This window comes from Onychostoma macrolepis, chromosome 04 (assembly GCF_012432095.1).
Source record: "Onychostoma macrolepis isolate SWU-2019 chromosome 04, ASM1243209v1, whole genome shotgun sequence".
Classification (NCBI taxonomy): domain Eukaryota; kingdom Metazoa; phylum Chordata; class Actinopteri; order Cypriniformes; family Cyprinidae; genus Onychostoma; species Onychostoma macrolepis.
The window spans coordinates 8,936,249-8,961,873 of NC_081158.1; the positions used below are offsets into that span (position 1 = coordinate 8,936,249).

At 38.5% G+C, this 25,625-nt stretch overlaps 2 protein-coding genes across 2 annotated transcripts; both read left to right on the top strand.

Moving 5' to 3' along the window:
• Window positions 1–380: 380 nt before the first annotated feature.
• LOC131538749 (gastrula zinc finger protein XlCGF57.1-like) lies at window positions 381–11,320 on the top strand. Its single transcript, XM_058772832.1, has 6 exons — window positions 381–578; window positions 821–1,075; window positions 1,558–1,904; window positions 3,203–3,286; window positions 3,911–4,056; window positions 9,163–11,320. Exons 5-6 carry the CDS (start codon window positions 3,972–3,974, stop codon window positions 10,296–10,298), a joined length of 1,221 nt encoding a protein of 406 aa, XP_058628815.1. The 5' UTR covers window positions 381–578; window positions 821–1,075; window positions 1,558–1,904; window positions 3,203–3,286; window positions 3,911–3,971; the 3' UTR covers window positions 10,299–11,320.
• Window positions 11,321–12,340: 1,020 nt separating this feature from the next.
• Window positions 12,341–19,916, top strand: LOC131538737 (uncharacterized). Its single transcript, XM_058772810.1, has 3 exons — window positions 12,341–18,826; window positions 18,912–19,005; window positions 19,668–19,916. Exon 1 carries the CDS (start codon window positions 17,210–17,212, stop codon window positions 18,584–18,586), a length of 1,377 nt encoding a protein of 458 aa, XP_058628793.1. The 5' UTR covers window positions 12,341–17,209; the 3' UTR covers window positions 18,587–18,826; window positions 18,912–19,005; window positions 19,668–19,916.
• Window positions 19,917–25,625: the final 5,709 nt, after the last annotated feature.

The following is a 25,625-nucleotide window of genomic DNA, read 5'->3' on the forward strand; positions in this document are numbered from 1 at the left end:
TGCCATCACATGACTTCGCTTCAGGCGGAATTAAAGTCACGCTTTGCGGATGTTGGTGCATTGTCCAATGATTCGTGGGTTATGGACCCCTTCACATCCAAGCTGGAAGATGTGGAATACCTTGGCTGTGAAGATGAGCTTGCTGAACTTCAGACCGATTCGCTGTCAAAAAAGTACTTTCAGGAAAATGGTTTCAAAAAGCTTTGGATAGTCAGGGGACCTGTTGTCACACCTAAACTCGCAAACTATGCCATTCATAGGCGGTTCTGGGTATGCGTGGGGGCCAGTGCCCCTGTGACAACAAGCTTGGACCCCCTTGTGGCCCCCCTAAGTGTAGAGTGTGAAATTATTTTTACAAAACTTTTTTTTCGCGATCGTTTTTTACATCCGTTATTAGACCTATTAGACCGTGGCAACGCGGAACAGAAATGTCACCCACACATTTTCTAGAGGGGCTGTTTAAAGCGGAACACAACAGTGCGTAGAACATGCATCTGCAGGTTTTTTTCTACTCAGAAGTTGGAAGTTTTGCGTGAATATTATAATTGAAGACTTCAAGCAAAGAAGGAAATATAGAGGTAAGTAAAGTTGTTAATATGTTCTATTAATATGTTGCTGCTAATTTTAACCTGGCCGTTTGTTATTTTGTGGCAGAAAAGGGATAAAATATATGATCAACAAACTCATGGTTCTGAGTGTTTTTACTCAGTAAACGAGTTGTAACATTAAACGTTTAGACATAGTTAGTTTCCTAGCAAGTCAGTTATTTTCAGTAAATTAATTCAAAAGCTTCTTGGTCCCCATTGCTTTTGCTCTGTAGTTCTCAGCTTCTCACCAAAATGAAGAGAAAGAAGGACATCATGTCGTTCTTCCAAAGAAAAGATAAGCTAGACAGTGAGACAGAGCCAAATGGTTCAGGTGTGGAGAGAGCAAGAGAGAGCAGAGAGAGAACAGGAAGAGTTTTCCATTGGAGAGACGGAGAGTGAAGGAATATTAGAGGAGGAAAGTGAGACTGAGGCTGAGAGGGATACAACTACAGAGGAGCCACGTGCGTCCACTAACAGTGAACCATCAGGTTTGTACTGTTGAATACATATGTAAAGCAGTGCAATAAGTCAGGTTACATGGTGTATAGAAATGAATCAATTTGTGATTGAAATTAATTCTTATTTAACATGCTATGAGCTTGTGATATCAGGTGGATTTCAGAAGTTGTCTGATACCAATTGTATATCTAAAATTAGCCAAATATTTTTTTATGATTTTTTTTTTACATTATACATTAAGGTTAAGGAAAAAAAAACAGTAAACAAATAAATAAACAGGCATAAGTAATCATAACAGTAGTAATAACAACAAAAAGACATGACAGAGTTAAAATGAAGGTGGTAAAATAAATATATAAATACATTCTCATCAGCAAATAATGAAAAACTGAAAAATACTAAGTTAGACAAACGAAGTAATAAGTGCACTTAATTCTCAATATTTATGTAAATGAAAACTATTTGCTGAAAAGGGTATACATACTTTTAATTTTTTTTTTTTCTTTGGCAGATATCAGCAAATCCCGGGAAGAACCACCGGTGCAGCCAATGATGAATATATACCCAAGAACTCTGATGGGGGACCGGAGGAGGAGCTTCAAGGCAGCCTGGTACCATATCCACCCCTGGCTTGAATATTCCAAACTATCAGACTCTGTGTTTTGTTATGCCTGCAGGCATTTTAGCCCTCCTAAAGCCTCAGAGACGGTATTTGATTCAAAATTGGGGTTTAACAATTGGAAGAAGGCAACTTACAAACAGGGGGGATTTGCAATTCATGCAAGGTCTGAGCAGCACAAACAAGCAATGATTACATGGAGAGACTATCAGAAAGCTGTAAAAAGTAATGCAACACTGGTAAATGCCCTAAACAAGGAACACAACAAACAGGTTCAAGAAAATCGGGACTATATTAAAACAATAGGAGAAATACTACTACTTACAGCCACACAAAACATTGCACAAAGAGGACACGATGAGTCTGCAGAGTCAGATAATAAAGGGAACTTCATGGCAATCTTAGAAACAGTAGCTAAGCATGATAAAACTGTGCAAAAAAGGTTGACTTCCATTCATAATGCAAAATATACCAGCAAAGGGATTCAGAATGAGGTTCTGAGTTGTTTGGCAGACATGGTTCGAACTAAAATTATAGAAGAAGTGAAAAACAGTGAGGTCTATAGCATAATGGCAGATGAAACAAAAGATGTAAAAAAAAAAGAGCAGATATCTCTAGTACTCAGGTACTATTTCAGTGGAGCTGTCCATGAGAGCTTTCTCCACTTTGAATCAGCTGATCGACTAGATGCAGCAGGGCTTACTGACAAAATCATACACATATTAGAAAGTCATGGTCTTGAATACAAAAACAACCTTTTTTGCCATTACAAAGATCGTTCTTCCATTCTGTACCACCTACCTCAACCCCAAGGCATGCAAGCCCAAGGTGGACATTAGCGTTATGTGTTTACGCTGACGATATGATTAGCCTGGTAAAAATACGCAGTGTAATTGACAGTAGCCTACCTACATCTGTCCATGCAAGTACATAACAGTATTCTAACATCAGTGTTTAACATTTCTTTCATAATGTTCAGTATTCTGTATGTTCCTTCAATAACCTGAAAATAGAGATAAGAAAATGTTCTGTGTATGTGATTAGCCTTGTAAAAATAAGCAGTGTAATTGAGAGTAGCCTCCATCTGTACATGCTATAACAACATTCTAACGTTAATGATTAAAATTTCTTTCATAATGTTCAGTATTCTGTATGCACATATAATAACCTGAAAATACAGAGAACAAAGTGTTCTGTGTATTCATGTCAAAAATGTAATTAAAACTTGAAATTATTTATTAAATATTTATATTAACTATATATGTGTACATGTGTGAGTAACATATATATATATATATATATATACATATATATATATATATATATATATATCGAACCTATATATATATATACACACACACACACACACACACACACATATATATATATATATATATATAAACACACAAACACACACACATACATATATATATATGAGGGTTGGGGGCATGTTAAATGACATTAACATTTTAAAAGAAATTATTTAAACCAATTTAATGAAATATTTTTTTCTAATGTAAAATTATATTGATTTTAGGGAACCGGACTTTTATTTTGGTGTGGCGATGTGACGTCACAAGGCTGCGCCGCGCTCCCGCGTCTGTGTTTCAGCTGAAGGAAGGTGTGTGCTTTTAATCATTTTAAAGTGTTTAAATCAATACAACTCGTTTAGAGAATTGTATATAAAACTGTGAAATGAATTGTTAGCCAATGTAACACTTTAATGCTTTATCTAGTGACATTGTAGTCCTTATATAGTGAAGCTTATCTTAAGCGAGTTCGGTCACTGTCTAGTAACGTTAGTGATGAGAAACGGATCTTTTCGAAGCTCCGAATCAACTGAATCAAATGCTTCACTAAATGATTCACTGTTTTGAATCGCAGCACGCTGCTCAAAACAGTGAAAATGCAACGAGAAAAACAAACACAAACGTGTAGCTTCTACAAACAATAGCAAATGTTTTCATGAAAGTGGAATCTATTAAATATAATCTACAAATACTATCAATCGAACCTTCTGTATATTTCGTGTCCCTTTATATTATTCGAGTGCTAGTTTTGATTGTGTTTAATCAAATTTTTGATTGCTATTTTTTTTTTTTTTTTTTTTTTTAGGTAATTTAAAGGCCATTAATGACTCCCTCACCAATGCACTGACTACTGAACTAGGGAGCTGATTGAGACACACCCAGAGATTTAATTTGCATTTATTTATCTTTCTGTTAATTATTCATATCTTAAACAGGACAAAGTGTCCAAACACACAGAAAAACTCCTGCTGAAGCGACTGATACACAATTATAAAGATGGCGTTTATTAAAGATGAGAATGAAGACGTGAAGATTGAAGAAACATTCAGTCTGAAACATGAAGATACTGAGGAACAAACAGGTTGGTTTTCATTCTCAAAGCTGAACTCACTCATTTGATCCTGATTAAAATCTCCAGCTCTACAAAAAACAAACCTTATTTTGTGTAACATTAAACCCAATTACACTTAAATTTTTAACTTGACATTTGTTTTATTTGTAAGAGATTTTTCTGCTATCATCAAAAATACCATATTAACATATTAACATCTGAGTGTAAATAGCAGTAAATGATCATTACAACAAGCAATAAAAAGTCATATTTCAGAAACACCAGGTGACTTATAAAATAATAAAACATTTCTCCTGGTAGATTCACTGCATGCTGTTTATCTTTGTTTTTCATTTAAATATCTTTGAGCAAATAATACAGTCAGTGACCAGTAACTTCATAACGAACTGCAGCATAATAAAATCAAACTGTCATTTATGAGTGACAAAACCAGTTGATATCAAACACCTAATTAGTGCACTAAAGGAAACATCTGTTGTGAATTTAATGTAGGGCTGCACGATAAATCGAAGTGAAATCGCGATTAGGCAGAAGCCGTGATTGTCATGCGTATCTTTCAGTGAAGCACGGTCAAAGACTATAGAATACCCAACATGTGTCACTCGTATAGTTTTGAATGGGGGGAAAATGAAACGCTCCGTATGGCTGCTCTATCAAACGAAGCCCCGCCTTCTAAGCAAAAGAGCCAATCGCTAATCTGTAAAGTCAGCATGTCACTGCAGCTGCTGTTAGAAGTCCCGGTTGCTATAGAAACAGTCGGCGTTCTAAGACATGCGCCTGGGACCGCGCATGCGCACTGGCTGGTCTAGCCAGAAAAATAAGCTTTTTATAACGCAATTTGAGCAAAATAAACAACATTTGTGATACAGTTGTCAGATTTCACTGGTGTTCTCAAATTATGAAATTTAATCGTAAGCTTGGTGAACAGTTTTGGAGAATTTGATGTTTCCCCATTCAAAGAGATAGGAGCTGCACTTGCATCCCCGAGAGGCGTTTCAAAGATGGCCACCGAGTTTGGGACTTTGGCACAGTTCTATGATCAGATCTTCATCCAAAGGCCAGAGGGTGCTCTCGCGCAGAAACTCCAAATACAGTGCTGGAGCTGAATAAACAGAAGTTTTAACTGCTTTCATTGATTCAACATGACTAATAAACACACGACTACGACAATATATGGTTTATCTGAGTTCTTCTTATTATAATTTTCATTATAATAAAGTATATTTATAATGCAATACTGGCTTAGAATACTATGAATGAAATATGTTGCGTGTCTTATTCTGTGTAAGAAGCCACATCTCACAGAAGGATTTATTTCAAACACTCGACTGATGTTACGAAGTGAGTTTGGAGTAAAACATCTTATTAAATGTGGTATTTTCACGTGCTTTCAGAAGGAGCATCATTTACTACACAGAGCTGTAGTTCACTGAGAAGCTATGCAAATAGCTGTCATTATCGCGAACGATTTCTTCGATTTCATAATCGTGCAATAATATTGTCTGCGAATTTATTTATTTTTTGCGTTATCTGTCAGTGAACTACGGCTCTGTGTAGTAAATGCTGCTCCATCTGAAAGCAGGTGATGGAGATTTACTGCTGATTACAGAACTGGCTTTACTGACGAAATGCGCATGGAAATCACATTCGATTTAATCGTGCAGCCCTACTTTAACATCTTCTATCATCCTCAGTAGTAGTCAATTATCAGAAGTTGATCTAGAATGAGTGTTTCATGCTGCAGCACACGTGTGGGATCTTCACATTGAGACACAGAAATGTGAGGAACCAACTTTCAATGGATCTCTAGGAACAGGTGGATTTTTACAGAGAGACTGAGATGAGCTCATATATGATGCTGTTTATTGCTTATAACTCAGGGGCGTCAAACTCATTTTAGGTTGGAGGTTAGATGTCCCGTATTTCCATTTACACTGTCAATTACATTAATATTAACCATACAGTCTCTTGTCTTACTTTTGTTAGGGATTATTACAATTAGTATTAGGTGGGAGAAGGCTATGATCAATTATATATGCATTGCCAGGTCAGCAGTCTTCCCCATTATTGTGGTTTCAAAGAAAAAGAGATACCCGGAATTTATACTGTAGGGATGGTCATTTATTGAAACTCAAATATAAATATTCTAATATTTTCAGATACTGGATTTGACTTTCATGAGCTGTAAGCTCTAATCATCAAAATTAAAACATAACAAAAAAAAAACTTTGGAAATGTTTTACTTTACATGAATCTAAAATATATATGAAAGTTTCACTTTTTGAAATGTTACAAAAAAAAGTTTTTCACGATATTGTAATTTTTTGAGATGCACCTGTGTATATATATTAGGGATGGGAAGATTCCCCGATTCGCTCGGTGCATCGGCAAAAAAAGTTAACGATGTGATGCATCGGTTTAAAAAGTGTGCATCAGATACAAGTTGGCATTTGTATTGTTTAGAAAGTGACCAATAATCTGTGATCTATATTTTACATGTACATTGATTTCTCCTCTCGAAATGGTTTCTCAAGCGCATTCTCTCATCACCGCTGTGCGTGAATATGACGAATCACAACAACACTACGGAGACCTGAGGAAAAGCGGGGATTAATGTCTAAAATCTGACTTGAAATAACCTAACAAATCAATTGGGGCTAAAGCGGTTATAAACGACAATGTAAGTTCACACAATCTAACTCATTTGTGCACGCTTATTCGTGCCATTATTTAGTCATTTGGAATGCACTTGGCAAAGGGAGAGACCTGATTTCCTCATTATCTTCAGCTGAGATGTTCCCGTGACAACGCAGCACGGTGTCCGTCAGCAGATGTCACTGTTTTAATGTCATAAATGTCTTTTTATTGTTGTTAGAATAACTGTTGCAAATGAACATACATTTTATATATTAAAACGTTTTAAAGTTTTTTTGCTATATAATATATAAAAACTAATATGTATACAACTTTTTAAAATGTAATTTTTTTTTTTTTTTATGCCGGTGTCAGTCAGCGAATCTGAGTTATCACGGGAACATCCCAGCTGAAGATAATGAGGAAATCACGTCTCTCCCTTTGCCAAGTGCATTTCAAATGACTAAATAATGGCACGCATGTGCCCTGCTCACTCCAAAAGCTTTACTCCAAGGGGATAGGGATGATCACTTCCATTTGGAATTGGCCCCGTGTACCATACGGTTCGATACGCGTACCGTTCCACCCCTACTACTTAGGGTCTTAAAGTAACGGTCTCCTTGAGCTCTTGCCTAGACAGTGCGATCTCTCCTGCTAGGGTTGTAAGTAGATAGTCCACTCTTTGTGGTCTGAGCAGCTTTGCCGGAAGGCTATCTACGCTAGCTGTGTATTGTTTACTTTGGGACTGACAAATATTGGGGTCCTCCTTAGTATAGCCATCTGAGGGTGGTTATATTCTAGCCATTGTTATGGCAGGACGGGCTTACCTGAATACAGCTATCTGAGGCTATCTGTATTCTACTGCAGTTGCGGTGAGCCCTCTTATGGAGTGGTCCCCTTTCCTAGAGCCTAGCTATCTGAGGATAGCTATGTGCTAGCTCAGTGATCGCTCCCCTGCTTAGGGTTTTAAGTAGCAGACTCTTGAGCCCTTACCTAGACAGTGCTGTCTTCCCTCTTTGGGTCGTAAGTAGACAACCCACTCTTTATGGTCTGGGTAGTTTCAGTTGGTACCCCTTCCGGTAACCCTTCTGGTGACCCTTCTTAGGCACATAGCTATCCAATAGATTGACGTTGTTTCACACATGCTTCAGTCATGCAGGCTGCATTCCCCATAGTGCCCCTTAGCGTCTCGTTCCCTCTCCATGGTTACCATGGTTACATGTGTAGCCTGAGACGTTCTCTTTAATGTCTTATTGCGCTTAAGTTTTTGTGTATTTGACAGTTTATGTCAAAAACACACACAATTTACAATATTATTAACACAGTCACAGTGTGGCAGCAGCTTAATATACAGTACCTATACTGCTGTCTGTGCTGTTAATATGAGCCAATCAATGAAATAAAACCAGAAAACCACTCCCTCTTGACTACATGACGTCTATAGCCGTAACTAACAAAACAATCGTGTGGTCTGAACTGGGCTTAAGACTACATAAAGATTTCCAATACATGAAAGGTTCTTAGAGACACAGCTGGGAGTCGTATTGCTTAGCTTAAAATGTGCTGTACCAGACAACCTTTGAGGGTGTTGAGGAAAAAGCATAATCTCATATAATGCGTGATCAATTTTACATTCTCAGAATCACTCCAATGTATGTTAATAAACTTTCTCTAATAGTTTACTGATGCTTTTATTGAATTGTTTTCATAAAATGTCGTTCTTGGTAGCAAAATGTGTTGCAGGTAAATAACTTTGTTTGCAAATGTATTTGAGAAGTGTCTTCAGGCAAGGCTCTGAGATTACAGGTTATACCTGTCTGTAGTTTAGTAGGTATCATACATGTTTAGTTTTGATGCTTTTTGTGTCTAAATTAGGGCTGTAAAAGTTAATTTATTAATAGTGTGATGTGAGGAGAAAGTGGATGCGTGTCAGATCTGTGTTATGTGCTCAGGTTTTAAAGAGACAGTACTGCTCTTAAAATGAAACCTGCAGTCTGTGACACTGATGTAAATCAAGAGCAAAAGAAAAAGAAATCACTCACTACTCTGACTTTTGTTTAACAAAGATTAATTTATATTCAATTAATAGTTTATGCATATACAATTTATGTGAAGATTGTTTTAAGTTCACTATTTTTCAAAGCCTATTAAATGTTACAAACAACAGTTTTTGATTAAATAGTAATAATGGCTATAATTAATGGCTAAAATTTGGAAGAAAATTCATTTACTAGAGACATCAGTAATAGTATTTGTATCAATGAGACGGGTCTTTATTAACAATAGGCCACTTGGTAAAAGATACCATTAAAGCACATTTTAAATACACAAACTTTGTAGTTTGACATTCATTTGGAGATTCATTGTGAAATTGTTTATTGTCGTAGTTATTTTTTAAATTGATTGACAGCACTATTCTTAATAGTTTGATATGTTGCTTTGTGCCATTATACTGGTGTTTTTTTTTTAATTTCACCTCAGACTTGATGGCGCTGAAAGAGGAGAGTCAAGAACATAATGAGAAACATCATGATTTAAAAACTGAAGAAGAATCGATTAGTTGCTCACAGGCTGAAAAGACTTCCTCACCAAAAAAAGCTCAAAAAACTGGAGAGAGCTCTTTCACCTGCCAACAGTGTGGAGAAATTTTCAATCGAAAAGAAAGCCTTAAAGTCCACATGAAAGTTCACGTCGAAAAGGAACCATTAATATGCCCTCAATGTGGAAAGAGTTTTAAACGGAAATATAACCTTAATGCCCACATGAAAATTCACACTGGAGAGAGACCTTACACCTGTGAACTGTGTGAGAAGAGCTTTACACAGAAAAGTCAAGTTAATGTCCACATGAGAATTCACACAGGAGAGAAGCCTTTCGCCTGCAAACAGTGTGGAAAGAGTTTCAGACAAAATGCAGAGCTTAAGACTCACATGATAATTCACACTGGAGAGAAGCCTTACATATGTAATCAGTGTGGAAAGAGCTTCACACAAAATAGTCAACTTAAAGTTCACATGAGAATTCACACAGGAGAGAAGCCTTTCACCTGCGAACTGTGTGAGAAGAGTTTCACACGAAATAGACATCTTAAGACTCACATGAAAATTCACATGGAAAAGAATCCATTCACATGCTCTCAGTGTGGAAAGAGTTTCACCCAGAAAAGAACCCTCGATGCCCACATGGTAATTCACACAGGAGAGAAGCCGTTCAGCTGCCCTCGGTGTGGAAAGGGTTTCCGATTAAAAGAAAACCTTCAGGCTCACATGAGAATTCACACTGGAGAGAAGCAATTTGAATGTCAACAGTGTGGAAGGAGTTTTACACAGATAAAACTCCTTAATGCCCACATTAGACTCCACACTGGAGAGAAGCCTTTCATCTGCCCTCAGTGTGGGAAGAGTTTCACGAACAAAACAAACCTAAATACTCACATTAGAATTCACACCGGAGAGAATCCATTCTCGTGTGATCAGTGCGGAGAGAGTTTCAGATATAATGCAAACCTTATTAGTCACATGAAGATTCACTCAGAAAACAGTTTTAAATGTCATCAGTGTGAAAAGAGTTTCACAGACGTGAATCACCTTCAGGATCATGTTAAAATTCACATCTGAGACAAGCCTTTCTTCTGCCATCACTGTGGGAAGAGTTTCACGAGAGAAGGAAGCCTCAAGATTCACATTAGAGTTCACACTGGAGAGAGACCTTACAAGCGTCTTCAGTGTGAGAAGAGTTTCACATGTCAACAGAGCATGAAACGTCATTTGCGAACTCATTCTGAGAAGAAATTGCTATTTTCCTTAGTGTGAAGAGGTTTAGAAAAAGGAGCGATTTCTACAATCATCTGTGCTTTCATTCTGGAAGACAATTCAATTGTAATCAAAGTAATAAAATAATAATAATTTGCCGTCACGCTGAAAAGTCTTGCAAATGTGAGACCCACTTTGTGTTTTTTGTTGAAGAGTATGACAAGAAAAAATGCTGTGAAATCAAGGCTATGTTCACACCGCAGCTGAATGGAGGCTACATCTGATTGTCACCTTCATGACTACTTCTTTTACTTGCATCCTTCATCTCTTCACCATAAGGCTTTTTTTTTGTGCATTTGAACTCCTGTGGCCATACCTGATCATCTTCTTTACCGTAGTTTCAAATATTAAACAGTTACAGTATATTCCCTCAAATTGAGTTATGTCACTCAATTCCATGTGTTGATTTCCTTTGAATCAAAATATTAGTCAAACCTTTACGTTGCTGGGAAAAGCAACAATGTACCTGGAAGATTACAAATAAATTGACACAAACCGAACAAAATGACTTGTTCCCGTAGATTGTAGGTGTATTTTAGCTTACCGTTTAGTCGATTTCAATTGAATGTTGTAATATCTGGATAAATTTACTGAGTGTGGAACTCTGGAAATACCAGGCAACTTTAAATTTATGATCAGGAAAAGCATGGAAATGTTATTCTAGTTATGCGCAGGTCTTTTTATTTTGTTTATCAGCATAGTTTATTCTTTGTTGTGCTTCCAGTAGCTTACATGTACATACTGTTTCCTTTCTAATTAATTTGCTGTAATAAACAATCCTAAACCGTTTGTCTTCCTTCTACAAAATGTATTCATACGCTAGCTGAACTAAAGATTAAAAGACAAATTACTATCTTTCCTAAACATAAATAACCTGGTCATTTCTCTCTGCACTGGTGTCTGCTGCTGAGCAGTTGATTGATTCTGTCCTGTCTGTAGCTGGCTGTCTGATCTTATCTGATCACTTATCAACGTATCGATGGTGGCGGACTGGAACATTAATACAGTATACAACATTTTATCTGGTGGATCAATCTTTAGATATTTTGTGTTGGGTTACAGAAAGTAACGTTTCCATTAAGGGTTGTACCTTTGTAAGGCATTGTATCTGTGATATAATGTTACCAATCAACATCAACAAAAGCCATCTTTACACTACAAAAGGTGGAACCTACATCTGACATTGTATTTATGTTTATTTACACAGACTGTTTGCTGCTCATGTACATGTATTTACACAAATTTGGGTAATGTTAATAGCCTAAATAATCAATAACAAGAACTTAGAGGGTGAAGCTGCAATACCATGACAAAATCATTGTTGATTATAAGAACTATAAGAACCGTTTATTTTTATTGCTGATTAGAACATTATAAAATACATAAAGAGAATTTGTAGTAAATTCAGAATTCATTTAGTAAACAACCCCAGCGTTCTCCGTGGTGAGTAATCAAAATGCCTCTGATTGGCCAAACTGCATTAATTAAGCTCAACAGAAAGTGTGATTGGTTATAACCCTCAACGCTGCAAACCGCGAGTATGAAGAAATATGACGCAACGTGAGCAAATCTATTGCAAATGACACTTTTCATTAATTTCACATATCACTTTAATCGTGACAGCCATAATAGATCTAGCATACTTTTACTGGGGCATTTTGCCCCCTTATCTCGAAATTGGGGGGCATTTTGTTCAGATTTGAATTTAGCAGTTGATCTCGCTACACACCTAATGTTTAGTCACACTGGTGTGATTGCATGAGACAAAGTGTTAATTATCAAACGTAAAATATTATTTTTGTCTTTTGGAATCTGCATTCAAATCCATTTGGCTCAAAAATATTTTGAATGGGCATGGCACCTGCAGTGTGAACAATGTGGTTGTGCATTTATATGTAAAATAATCCAATCACCCTCTTCCTAGACATTTCTAAGATACATTTGACATATTTAGCATCAAAATAAATAAAACTGGTTACCTGAGATCGTCAATTCGGCGGATCCATCTTGGCTCGTCTTGATTGAAGTCAAATGATTCCATGTGCGGCTCCATATCAACCAATAAGATTCCATGTACGATACCTGCGTTTTCATTGGTCAGTCATGGAAGCCTATTTCTGATTGGTTGTTGCCGTTTTGACAGTGTTTATTCCAAGCAAAGAGACAGAAATCGTAGAGCGTTATATTAATGTACTTTCGCGCTACAATAATGCGCTCTCGACATTTGGCAGTAAAATAACGCCATAGAATATCCGCTGGAGTCAAACTGCGTACGCAGCTTGTGTACGAAAGATTTTACTCCAAAATGGTGCTACGCTGAAGCAGAGGAGACGAATCGTTGAATTAAGTCGTTGTTTTTGTTTTCTTTGTGCAGAAAAAGTATTCTCGTAGCTTCATTCAATTCAGATTGAACCACTGATGGCAGATGGACTATTTTGATGATGTCTTTCATACTTTTCTGGGCCTTGACCGTGTTAATTGTTTGGCAGTCAATGAGACAGTCACAAGCCTCCCGGTTTTCATTCAAAATATCTTAAATTGTGTTCCGAAGACCAACAAAGCTTTTATGGGTTTGGAACGACATGGGGGTAAGTGATTAATGACAAAATTTTCATTTTGGGGTGGAGTAACCCTTAAATGTTTTTTTTTTTTTTTGTGGCTGGGTATGCGTATGCATAAAACTAAGCAGGTCACACTTACATGTTATGTTAAACTAAAAACAGAAGACATGATTGATTGGAAAACAAATTGAAAGTTAAACTTTACAGATATTTTAAGAAAGAAAATTACCTGTCAAGAGTGTCTTGACATTCTACGTAGCTGGATGGTTGAGCTCCTGAAAATCAGTAATGAGGTGCTTTGACACTTACAGATTTGAAAAACAAAAAGGTGAGAATAAAGAACCCTAAACTCTGACACAAAGAACCATTTTAGTATTAAAAGGTTCTTCAGAATGATAGTGTGTGTGGAAACTGGTATGCATTTAGCCTTTAAAAATCATATCGAACAAAAAGAATGAAACAAATTTAAGGTGATAACGATCACATTTATTAATGTTGAAATGTCTAATTGTATAAATACGAATAAATACACTTTAGTGCCAATCACCTGCAAAATAACTGATGATGAACTGTCTGGTTTCTCCCTGACGGCCATCTGATGAAGTCCCAAGTCTGTTAATAGACTCTATTAAAATGTTCATGTGTGTCCTTATGTAACTGAAAATGTCAATTTCTACTGTTTTCTTAAAAAAAAATTGAATAAAAGAAATGCACCGACCTTTAAAAAAACCCGAAGTTTGCAAGTTGGCAGTTCGTCACGTGAACGTTCAAAAAAAAAAAAAAAAGAAGCACTCCAAAGTCTTAAGAGATTCACTAATCACTGCCTTTACCTGACGCAAGCATTCTGTAATGACTATTAATGATAATGGATATATAGCAATATAACAGTGGTAATAATATAACTGTAGATAATCGTTAAAGTTTTATTGAATTAACTAAATACACGAGCCTCCTAAAAAGAGGGGTATAAACAATATCTTTTTGCTGAACTTATAGTTGACTTTACAGTGACAAAAATCTCCCAGGTTATAAAAGTATCAGCACACATATTCTAGTACAACCATATTTAATTTTGCGCATTACAGCCCAGCCAACATTGATATGTGGGCCCCATATGGGTTATACCCGGGCAGCATGGGTTCCATGTGGGCATGGGCTGAAAATGGGCAATTTATGTGGGTCCCATGTGTTTTTCGCAATGTGGGTCCCATATAGGTTTGAACATATGGGACCATCGTGGGATCTATGTGGGCAAAATGATTTAACACTTAAAATACATATTTACACCTTTAAACTTTTGGTTAATAGTCACTTTTTAAACAAGGAATATAACTGTTTAATATTTTATGGATCTGATCAAAATAACTCCTTTTTTTAATGAAAATGTGTGAATGATAAATATTACAATGTACCCTGCCTATGCATTTATCAAAATGCATTTTTCTTTTACTGCACACATTTTAGCAGGGACAATTACAAACACTAACTCTAGATTTGTTAGTTTTTTTCAAACTCTGGACTTATATCGGTCTCAAATGATCTTCTGACAACACCTTCCGCTTGACAAAGTAGTCCTGTTGCATACAGTTTTTAGTTTGGATTTGTTTTCACATAGTATCATATCATAATATCATATGTCATTAATCGTGGCTGAAAATAAGCGTACATTTAAATTTATAACTAAAGATTTTAAATATTAGAAAAAAAAGGAATTCCCGCTCTGGCGCAAGGATACAGACTCTTCTAAGCACAGTGGAGCGACAGCACGGACGGAGTTACTTGTAACAGTTCACAGAGGACGAGTCGGAGCAAAAATAAGCAGGTAAAATGCATATTTTCAAGAAATTATTTTATTATCCAATACAATAAAGTATTGGGAACATTGTTTTGACAGCTTAAATTACCTTTAAAATAATGTATAGCCTTTAAAATAATAATGTTGTATTTTTTTTTTCTTGCCGCGTAATCGCTAAAATGTCTGTAAGGCTTAAAACATGTCATTTTCGTTGACGGTAAGGTGTAGTTTTGTTTTTGCCTGATGTTAATGAAGTAGGATCCTTAATTGCTGTTTATTTAATGCTTTACTGATGCATTTTGTGGCCGTCTAGCCGCCATTTTTTCACCCGAGGGAAAACTGAATTTCCACACAATTTATTATAACCGTGTTTGAATAGCAAAATACTGAGTTTTTAAGGCATCTGACATAACTTGGTCCTAAAAGCGGACAAATATGCTGCTTTTGAACGCCAGGTAGGGTGGATTTCAAACAATTTTGAGACCACCATTCTCTTTAGGCCTTTCTGTGCACACGCTTCGAGCATGCGTGAACACCTCAATGAGCTGACAGCTCTTTTTTTACTGCTTATTGGCACTAAATGACTAGCCTAATTAACATCAACCCTTTACTTTCTCATTCATGCATGTTTCTGAAAATACAGCAAAATAAACCATATCAAAAGATAACAATCTCTAACTGTAGACGTTTTAAACCGTTGTATCGCCCTGCCCTAATAGAGAATGAGGAGTTAAGTCACAATCTTTTCACTCCGCGTTGCATTTCGAGAAGGCGCCGCCATATTAGCAGGATACGCTATCCGTTCCCATGGTTAACTTACTTCTCATTCGTTTGCAGGGAAGAGAAGCTAATTTATCGCACTGCATGACAATTAGATTTTTTTTTTCTCTTAGGTTTGTAGAATTTCATAAACAATGTTGATCTGATTACCGTGAAAAAGTGTCACCCGCTGGACGCTCTCATATGGTATTATCCAAATAAAAGTGTGTTCAACAAGCTGACAGAAGTCGATCCATTTCTTTGTTGGAAACTTTTAAATGTGCTTATGTATTAAGACATTACATAAGTGATATGTAATGTTCATATTTTGAGCTCATCTGTTTTTCTGCACATATTATGATTTATTAGTAAGGTCAGGTGTGTACAGAATGTGATCTTTTATTATCACTGACTCAGTGCATTAAGCGTGCTCTTATGAGAGGAAAATTAACGTAAATAAACGCTTTGCGTCCACATTTTGAGCTTATATGGGTATCTGCTTATATGGGTATCTTTTATTCAGTGAGAGGCAGTAAGTTTAATCAGTAACATTAACAGATTTGCTATTCAGCAAATCTCGATGCAGCATGAATGACATACAATTGTGAAATTTTTCACAATCACGACAAAAGAAATCAAATACAACCCTAAACTCAATAGTGGAAAGGCAGCGCTATCCTGCAAGTATGGCGGATAAACAAAGCAGTTTCCCAGAACTCAATGCGGCAATATGTCACATTCTCATTCTCCATACACACACACATACAAATCTTTTTAAGTATTTTAAAAGTATAAATTTTCGTGTATGTACTGCAGTTAGAAGTTTGATAGTGCTCTTAAGCAATTTATAAAGGATTATAAATGAATTTATACATTGATGTCAGCCACATTTATACATGATTTTATACATTGATTAATCTCTATATAAAAATACTGTATATATAACAAGTACTGTATGTAGAGCATTGTTTATACCATATACACTATTGAAATTATTCCTAATTTTGTTTTTAGATAATGGAGTACTACGGTGCAAGTTCACGTACTACACGGCGACGAATCAAAACAAAAGTGCAAGAACATTTAATGAGCTTTGCTGTGGATGCTCTGGAAGTTCTTGATGAAACTGTTGAGCAAAGTGTGAATGATGAGCAGGTTTTTGAAACTGACATATCAGATCAACTGAATTTGACATTGGATAGTGATGAAACAAATGACTCATTTCAAGATTCTGACGAAGAGGAAATGGAGCCTCAGCTTGACATGAAGACAAAATTGGCTGAATGGGCAGCTAGTCGGAATATCTCTCAGTCTGCTTTGTCAGAATTACTGCACATACTTATAAGTGAAGGTCTTAATTTACCAAAAGATCCAAGAACACTTATGTCTACTTTAAAAGACTGTGAAGTCAAAAAAATGGGGAGTTGCATTTTGGCCTTTGTGATGCAATATGTACAGAGCTGAACAATGCACAAGATGAACTCACAGACACATTAACTCTAAGACTAAATGTTGATGGAATACCACTTTTCAGAAGTTCCAATGCACAGTTGTGGCCCATACTTGGTCAAATTAAGGAGCTACCTAGCTCGAAAGTGTTCATGATAAGTCTGTATGCTGGCCCATCTAAACCACCATCAGTTCATGAGTACATGAAAGATGTTGTTGAGGAATTTAAAAGACTCACAAAGGAAGGCTTGTACTTCAATGAGAAACATTACAGTGTTCCCTTGCCTGATGCATTTATATGTGATGCTCCTGCACGGGCTTTTCTCAAATGTATAAAAGGTCACTCAGGTTACAGCTCTTGTGAGCCTTGTGTGCAACCTGGTGTTCATTTAAAAGGAAAAATAGTGTACCCAGACATGGAAGCAGCCCTGAGAACAGATGCCCAGTTTGATGAAATGTTAGATGAGGAACACCATCGTGATATGTCACCTCTTCGGGAGTTGGGAGTAGGTTTAGTTACATCTTTTGTACTTGATTACATGCATTTAGTGTGCTTAGGAATTGTCCGCAAGCTTGTTTCACTGTGGGTCAAGGGACCCTTGACATGTAGGATTTCATCAAGTGTTCTTTCTGTTGTATCTGAGAACTTGAAACGACTTAGGCAAAATTTGCCTAGGAATTTCTCAAGAAAGCCACGATCCCTTTACGAATATAGTCAATGGAAAGCCACAGAGTTTAGGCAGTTTTTGTTATATACTGGCCCTGTTGTGTTGTTTAAAGCATTGCCTAAATGTGTATATAACAACTTTTTAGTCTTATCAGTTGCTATAAGAATTCTTTTGAGTCCAGAACTGTGCAGTGACTATTGTGATTATGCTGAAAAGTTATTGAAGTTTTTTGTCACAAATTTTGCCAAAATCTATGGATCTGAGTTTCTTGTATACAACACACACGGCCTTATACACTTGGCACAAGATGCTCGTAAATATGGTGCTCTTGACTCTGTATTGTGCTTTCCATTTGAAAATTATTTAGGACATTTGAAAAGGATGGTTAGGAGACCTCAAAATCCTGTTGAACAAATTGTGAGACGTGTGGATGAGAAACAAACTTTTAATAGGGACTCAAAAGGAAGTTCAGCATTGGAAGAACATCTTAAACAGCCACATTTCTCTGGACCTACTCCACCAGGATTTTCCACATGCACACAGTTTAAGCAATGCCAGTACAAAGGAATGACAATCTCCTGCTCTCCGGGAAACAACTGCTTTGAAATTAATAGCAGAGTTGCCCTGGTTAGAAATCTTTTGGTCTCTTCCATGACAGACATTTTTGCAGTATGTGAGTTTTTTAATACAGGGACATGTTTTTTTGATTACCCTGTTGCTTCTTCAAGTTTGGGAATTACTGTTGTCTCAGCACTCACCGGCCAGTTTTTTGTTGTTCCAGTGGCACAACTTTCAAAAAAACTTGTTCTTCTCCCTATGACTGATGTGTATGTGGCTTTGCCTCAGCTGCATGATTACTGACTCTGTACTTTTAATGGTTCAGAATGTCCCTTTATAGTGTAGTGGAGTTCACTGATGAGTACACAGATGATGGAAGGACTGTCATTGATGTCATCCCTACAAGCTGGATTACTGGACCAGAAAGAGAAGAATGCTTTTGGCCAACTAGTAGGACTGTGCCCATTAGCAAGGCTGTTAAAAAACTATTAACTCCTGGAGCAGACTGGGCAAAGTACAGCATACGTGTCATAGGAAATGCAGGTAACTTGAACCATATGGTTTAAAATTTTCCAAATGGTAGTCTTGTGTTCCTAAATGTATTTGTTTTATGTTTGTTTTTTTACAGACACATATGCTGCAGCAAGAGCTAAACTTAGCAGGGCCGAGGATACCTCAGATTTACAAACTGACTCTGAAGTGCCAGTGAAGCACAAAAGATTGTAAGTTCTCTATAAGTGATGCTAGTTCGGGTTAGGAGCTATATTGTACCAAAAACACATTATTTTATATATAAAATATGGCTGTGGGTGACACCAACATTTTAGATAACAGTAAAATTTCACAATTCTCAATTTTTTTTATTCCAAAAAAAAAAAATACTAGAATGACAGTATACAGAGGTTATACTGTCAGAACCAGTGAGTGAATTTTTTGTTTTTTTTAATCCTTGTCTTGTACTGTTTGATTAAAGGGTTAGTTCACCCAAAAATTCTGTCATTAATTACCCTCTGAAATAAATCTCCAATCATAACTAGTTACGTAGCTGGGGCCTACTTTCATGCGCTGCGTAATATCATTGTGCCTGCAGCAAATATCATTGTGCTGGCAGCAAAGTTCCTTGATTATTACGGCGGAATGAAAGTATAGTTCCTAGCCATATTGGCCTTGAAAATCCGATTCAATGATCTATGCAAAGCTAAGCTAAAAGTGTTACCACCAGACCCGGAGATCGGCTGAATGGATTCAAAAGTGGTAAAACTCAACTGTTTAACTCTAGGGGAGTTGTAAAATGAGCCTATTTCCAAAAAAAGTGGAGTGTTCCTTTAAGGACATTTTATTCAAAAGGTTTTTACTGATTTTTCTCTTTCAAATATCTTTTTAGGCCAAATAGAACGTTTTTTCCTTGCACAAGCGACGAGTCAGACAGTACTGAGGATGAACCCAGATGATCAAGAGGCCATCATGGCCAGACTGAAACCGGAGCTGCCGCTCAGAGAGTCACCGCTACAGGACCTGCCACTCAGAGAGTCACCATTACAGGACCTGCCACTCAGAGAGTCACCGTTACAGGAGCTGCCGCTCAGAGAGTCACCGCTACAGGACCTGCCACTCAGAGAGTCACCATTACAGGACCTGCCACTCAGAGAGTCACCGTTACAGGAGCTGCCGCTCAGAGAGTCACCGCTACAGGACCTGCCACTCAGAGAGTCACCATTACAGGACCTGCCACTCAGAGAGTCACCATTACAGGAGCTGCCGCTCAGAGAGTCACCGCTACAGGAGCTGCCGCTCAGAGAGTCACCGCTACAGGAGCTGCCGCTACAGGACCTGCCGCTCAGAGAGTCACCGTTACAGGAGCTGCCGCTACAGGAGCTGCCGCTCAGAGAGTCACCGCTACAGGAGCTGCCGCTCAGAGAGTCACCGCTACAGGAGCTGCCGCTACAGGACCTGCCGCTCAGAGAGTCACCGTTACAGGAGCTGCCGCTACAGGAGCTGCCGCTCAGAGAGTCACACAGGAGCTGCCGCTCAGAGAGTCACCGCTACAGGACCTGCCACTCAGAGAGTCACCATTACAGGAGCTGCCGCTACAGGAGCTGCCACTCAGAGAGTCACCGCTACAGGAGCTGCCGCTCAGAGAGTCACGGTTACAGGAGCTGCCGCTACAGGAGCTGCCGCTCAGAGAGTCACCGCTACAGGAGCTGCCGCTACAGGACCTGCCGCTCAGAGAGTCACCGCTACAGGAGCTGCCACTCAGAGAGTCACCATTACAGGAGCTGCCGCTACAGGAGCTGCCGCTCAGAGAGTCACCGCTACAGGACCTGCCACTCAGAGAGTCACCATTACAGGAGCTGCCACTACAGGAGCTGCCACTCAGAGAGTCACCGCTACAGGAGCTGCTGCTACAGGAGCTGCCGCTCAGAGAGTCACCACAGGACCTGCCACTCAGAGAGTCACCATTACAGGAGCTGCCACTACAGGAGCTGCCACTCAGAGAGTCACCGCTACAGGAGCTGCTGCTACAGGAGCTGCCGCTCAGAGAGTCACCGCTACAGGACCTGCCACTCAGAGAGTCACCGCTACAGGAGCTGCCGCTCGGAGAGTCACCGCTACAGGAGCTGCCGCTCGGAGAGTCACCGCTACAGGAGCTGCCGCTCAGAGAGTCACCGCTACAGGAGCTGCTGCTACAGGAGCTGCCGCTCAGAGAGTCACCATTACAGGAGCTGCCGCTACAGGAGCTGCCGCTCAGAGAGTCACCGCTACAGGAGCTGCCACTCAGAGAGTCACCGCTACAGGAGCTGCCGCTACAGGAGCTGCCGCTCAGAGAGTCACCGCTACAGGACCTGCCACTCAGAGAGTCACCATTACAGGAGCTGCCGCTACAGGAGCTGCCACTCAGAGAGTCACCGCTACAGGAGCTGCTGCTACAGGAGCTGCCGCTCAGAGAGTCACCGCTACAGGACCTGCCGCTCAGAGAGTCACCGCTACAGGAGCTGCTGCTACAGGAGCTGCCGCTCAGAGAGTCACCGCTACAGGACCTGCCGCTCAGAGAGTCACCGCTACAGGAGCTGCCGCTACAGGAGCTGCCGCTCAGAGAGTCACCGCTACAGGACCTGCCGCTACAGGAGCTGCCGCTCAGAGAGTCACCGCTACAGGAGCTGCCGCTACAGGAGCTGCCGCTCAGAGAGTCACCATTACAGGAGCTGCCGCTACAGGAGCTGCCGCTCAGAGAGTCACCGTTACAGGAGCTGCCGCTCAGAGAGTCACCGCTACAGGACCTGCCGCTCAGAGAGTCACCGCTACAGGAGCTGCCGCTCAGAGAGTCACCGCTACAGGAGCTGCCGCTCAGAGAGTCACCGCTACAGGAGCTGCCGCTCAGAGAGTCACCGCTACAGGACCTGCCGCTCAGAGAGTCACCGCTACAGGAGCTGCCGCTCAGAGAGTCACCGCTACAGGACCTGCCGCTCAGAGATTTGCCACTTTTGATTCTGCTATGTTAATCAAACTTTTAACTTTATTAGAGGAAGTGAAGGAGACCCAGAGGGTACATAGCAATATGTTAAATGCTTTGCTCAAGCAACATGATGAGCCTTTCCCAGAGGATACTGAAGGAATTGTCTTGCCTATAACAACAACTCAAGACTTGGAAGCGATGGATGAAAAGTTGCAGGACCCAAGATTAATGTCCATTGTTGTAAGTTCATGTTCAGAGTTAACGTTGCTTGCTGGTCTTATTTTTGTGTGGTGATCCAGGGCTTGAATTTCAATGTGGTTATTGTGCTTGCGTGCTCACTAAGATATGATTAAGCTAAAGCTGCCTCAGACAGTGTGCATCTACTGAATTGAATTATTTTTAGTGTCACTAATGTTAATCAAACAACATAAGAGAGTTGTGTTGTCAAAGGTACCGACTTCGGTATCAGTTGGTATTGAAATTTAAAAAATTTTAACGATACCAGCAATTTCCTGTGAGCATGTTGAGCACTTTTGAGCGGATTCTTAAAACACCTTTGATTGGCCATTGTTTTCGTGTGCTCAACAGATATGTCTATGATTGGGTACAATGATCATTGATTCACACTCTTCACTAAGGGCTTACACAGACACACATTGGGTCATTTGAAATCCGCATCTATCAGCAGATCTGTCAGCAGATCCCTAATATATCTGCTCATAGACAGATCCTCTGAGACGCGGCTTTCAAATGCTCCCATGTGTATATCTGTAAGCACTCAGCGATGAAGCGATGATTATTGTAGTCAATCACAGACATATCTTTTAAGCGTGTGAACACAAGTGCTGAAAATGCTGGTATCACCACATTTTGGGTGTTGGAAAGGTGCAATATAAATAAAAATTATTATTATTATTATTAAAATGAATACTATTATTTTTTTAAATGTCAGCACCGACTGGTACTGAAGTACTTTTGACAACACTATAAGAAAGAGAAAATCTAAATTGAAATTCAAGTTCTGAGATCACTCTGCAGGTGAACTGATTTACGCATGTCATCTACAAATAATTATGTTTGTGTTTGTACTTAGGTTGCAAAGGTAGCAGATATAGGTGGTTCTTCATTGGATGATGCTACAAGGAGGATGATGAGATTCCTGATTTCAAATGAATTGGCGATCCAGTACAATCTCTTTGGCCGTCATGGCAAAAAAAGATTTCGAGATCTGCGCCTTTTTGACGTCATATGTGGTAAATGTGTTTTATTGTTTAACTACACATACAGATTTATGTGTAAAGCACTTTTCACAATACACACTTACAGATACTACAATTCTCAAAATAATATTGAACTATTCGGTACGACATCCACGTATCAATAGCAATCATAATGCCAGGTTTACTCTGTTTGCAGTGCGTATGCGGTGCATATTTTTTCCGTGCTCATGTTAACGGATTAAAGCATTCTCCGGCGTAGTTGGAGAAATGGAGATGCAGTGTTGTCTATTTAGCGACTTTGCAGACCCCTTTAGTGACTTATCCCCCTTCAAAAAAGCACCTAGCGACAAATCTTAGGGTTTGCCCAAACCTTATTTAGTTTCTGAGACTTGCCGGTAACCAGCGTGTACACACACCCCTTTCTCTCTGTGCATCTGCATTGTTCAGCGAGCAGCGGAGAGGAGCAGCAGCGCTTTCAGTTAAACAGATATTATGTTGCTTCTCTAATTGTCTAATAAGACATGAACAAGTTCTTTGAAAAACATCTATGACCTTTGAAACATGTCTAGTCTTCATGTTGACTATGGTTTCAATAATAATAAACAGACATTTGCATGAAGCATCCATATGTATCCATGCCCTTGTTGATTAGGGTATTAAAAACTAATTTAAGGTACATTTAGAACAAATAAAAATGTGCGATTAATTCTAGATTAACTCTATATTTGTGCAGTATGCACAAAATGCGCAAAAATCAATTCCGATTTGAAGCTTGTGGCAAGTAAACGCGCACATCAACCCGATCACTTATTTAGCGTTCATGTCAACACTACATTCAGATTTGGAATGAATTCAGTCCGATTGAACCAAATATTGTGCATGTAAACGTAGCCAATGATAGTCCGTGCTGATTCTGTACCGCTTACGTACCACACATGGACTGCATACGCACTGCAAACAGAGTATGTGTGAATCTGGTGTAAAAGGCCCATCTCACATACAGCTCATGAAATCAGGCTTGTGCTGTGTGTAAGCTACTGTGCAACAATTTCACGATTGTCAAAACAAAAATGCACTGCATGATCAAACATTTACGTGAGAGAAATATATTTCTGAAAAATGCCTAGTGTGAAACCGCCTTAAATCTGTAGATATATTGTAGTCGTGTTCATATCTTTCTCAAGCTTGTAATGTTAGAGAGACATAAAGCATCAGTTTGTTAATATTTGGTTTGTTATTCTCTTTTGTACAGCAGTAAATATGAACAAATATGGGTTACACTCTATTTTACAGTGTTCATGTTACATTTTACATGTACTTATTATAGAAATAAATTGTGCATTAATTTATGCAACTAATTTAAACCAATCCCTAATCCAGACCCTATAGGAATAGTTCACCCCAAAATGAAAACGGTCGTCATATACTTAGCCTCACGTCAGTACAAACCCATAAGAAATTCATTCCAGTGAAGGGACAGAAATCTCTCAGATTTCATTAAAAATATCTTCAATTGTGTTTAGAAGACAAACAAGTTTTATGGGTTTGGAACAACCTAAGGGTGAGTAAATGACAGTTTTCATTTTGGGGTGAACTAACCTTTTAAACCTATAGTAAGTAAATGTTGTTAATTAATATTACTGAGTACTTAAATGTACACCTACCCTGACAAGGACACTATAAATAAAATAAAATGTAACCAAAGTATGTAGCTGGACATTTTCAGATGATTATATGTGTAAACTTTTGTTTTTATAGGTGGACTCAAGAAGAATGCAATGACCAAGACCGTGAACCAGAAAGACATAGAAAAGGCACTCTCAAAATGGTTCACAGGAGCTCGAGACGGGGGCGGAAAGAGAGCAATCAGGTCACAGCAGTCTTCAGGACTGTGATCAATTTTGTGTGTCCATCTGTACAAATTGTGTTGAGTCCAAGTATTGTCATACTGTATTGTAAGTTAAACAGAGTTTTTGTGTTTTATGTTGTCATTGAGGTTTTAAAAGGGATAGTTCATCCAAAATTTAAAAAAAATCTATACTATCTGTTCTATTGATTTAAACCAAGGGTGTCAAACTCTGATCCTGGAGGGCCACAGCCCTACAGAATTTAGCTCCAACCCTAATTAAAAGCATCTTATCCAACTAATTAAGTCCTTCAGGCTTATTTGAAAACAAGATGGTATGTGTGTTGGAACAGGGTTGGAACTAAAATCTGCTGGGCTGTGGCCCTCCAGGAGTTTGACACCCCTGCTTTAAACCCATAAGACTTTTGTTCATCTCTGAAACACAAATGATGTTTTTAATGAAAAGACGACATTTCTCTCTCCATTGAAAGTCTATTCATGATTTTTCAGACCACTTGAATTAAAAAGCTCTATTTATATGGATTCTTTTTTTTCTTCTTTCTTAATATGACTGTTTTGAAGCGTCGGAGGTTTGAGTGAACAGACTTTCAATGAAGGGACAGAAAATTCCCAGGTTTCAATAAAAATGTCTTTGTGTTCCAAAAATGAAATAATTTCTTATGGGTTTGGAGTAACATGAGGGTGCCTAATGACAAAGTTTTAATTTCTTGACTGTTGATTTTTCATCTTTTTATTAGTATTATTTTTTAATTGTTACATAAGTTTGGTTATGTAAAATCAGCTGTTGGGATATTATCATCC

Coding starts and splice junctions, on each gene's coding strand:
- LOC131538749 (XM_058772832.1), top strand. CDS start 3,972: ATGGCGTTTATTAAAGATGAGAATGAAGACGTGAAGATTGAAGAAACA. Junction 4,057..9,162: donor AGATACTGAGGAACAAACAG/GTTGGTTTTCAT, acceptor ATTTCACCTCAG/ACTTGATGGCGCTGAAAGAG.
- LOC131538737 (XM_058772810.1), top strand. CDS start 17,210: ATGATAAGTCTGTATGCTGGCCCATCTAAACCACCATCAGTTCATGAG.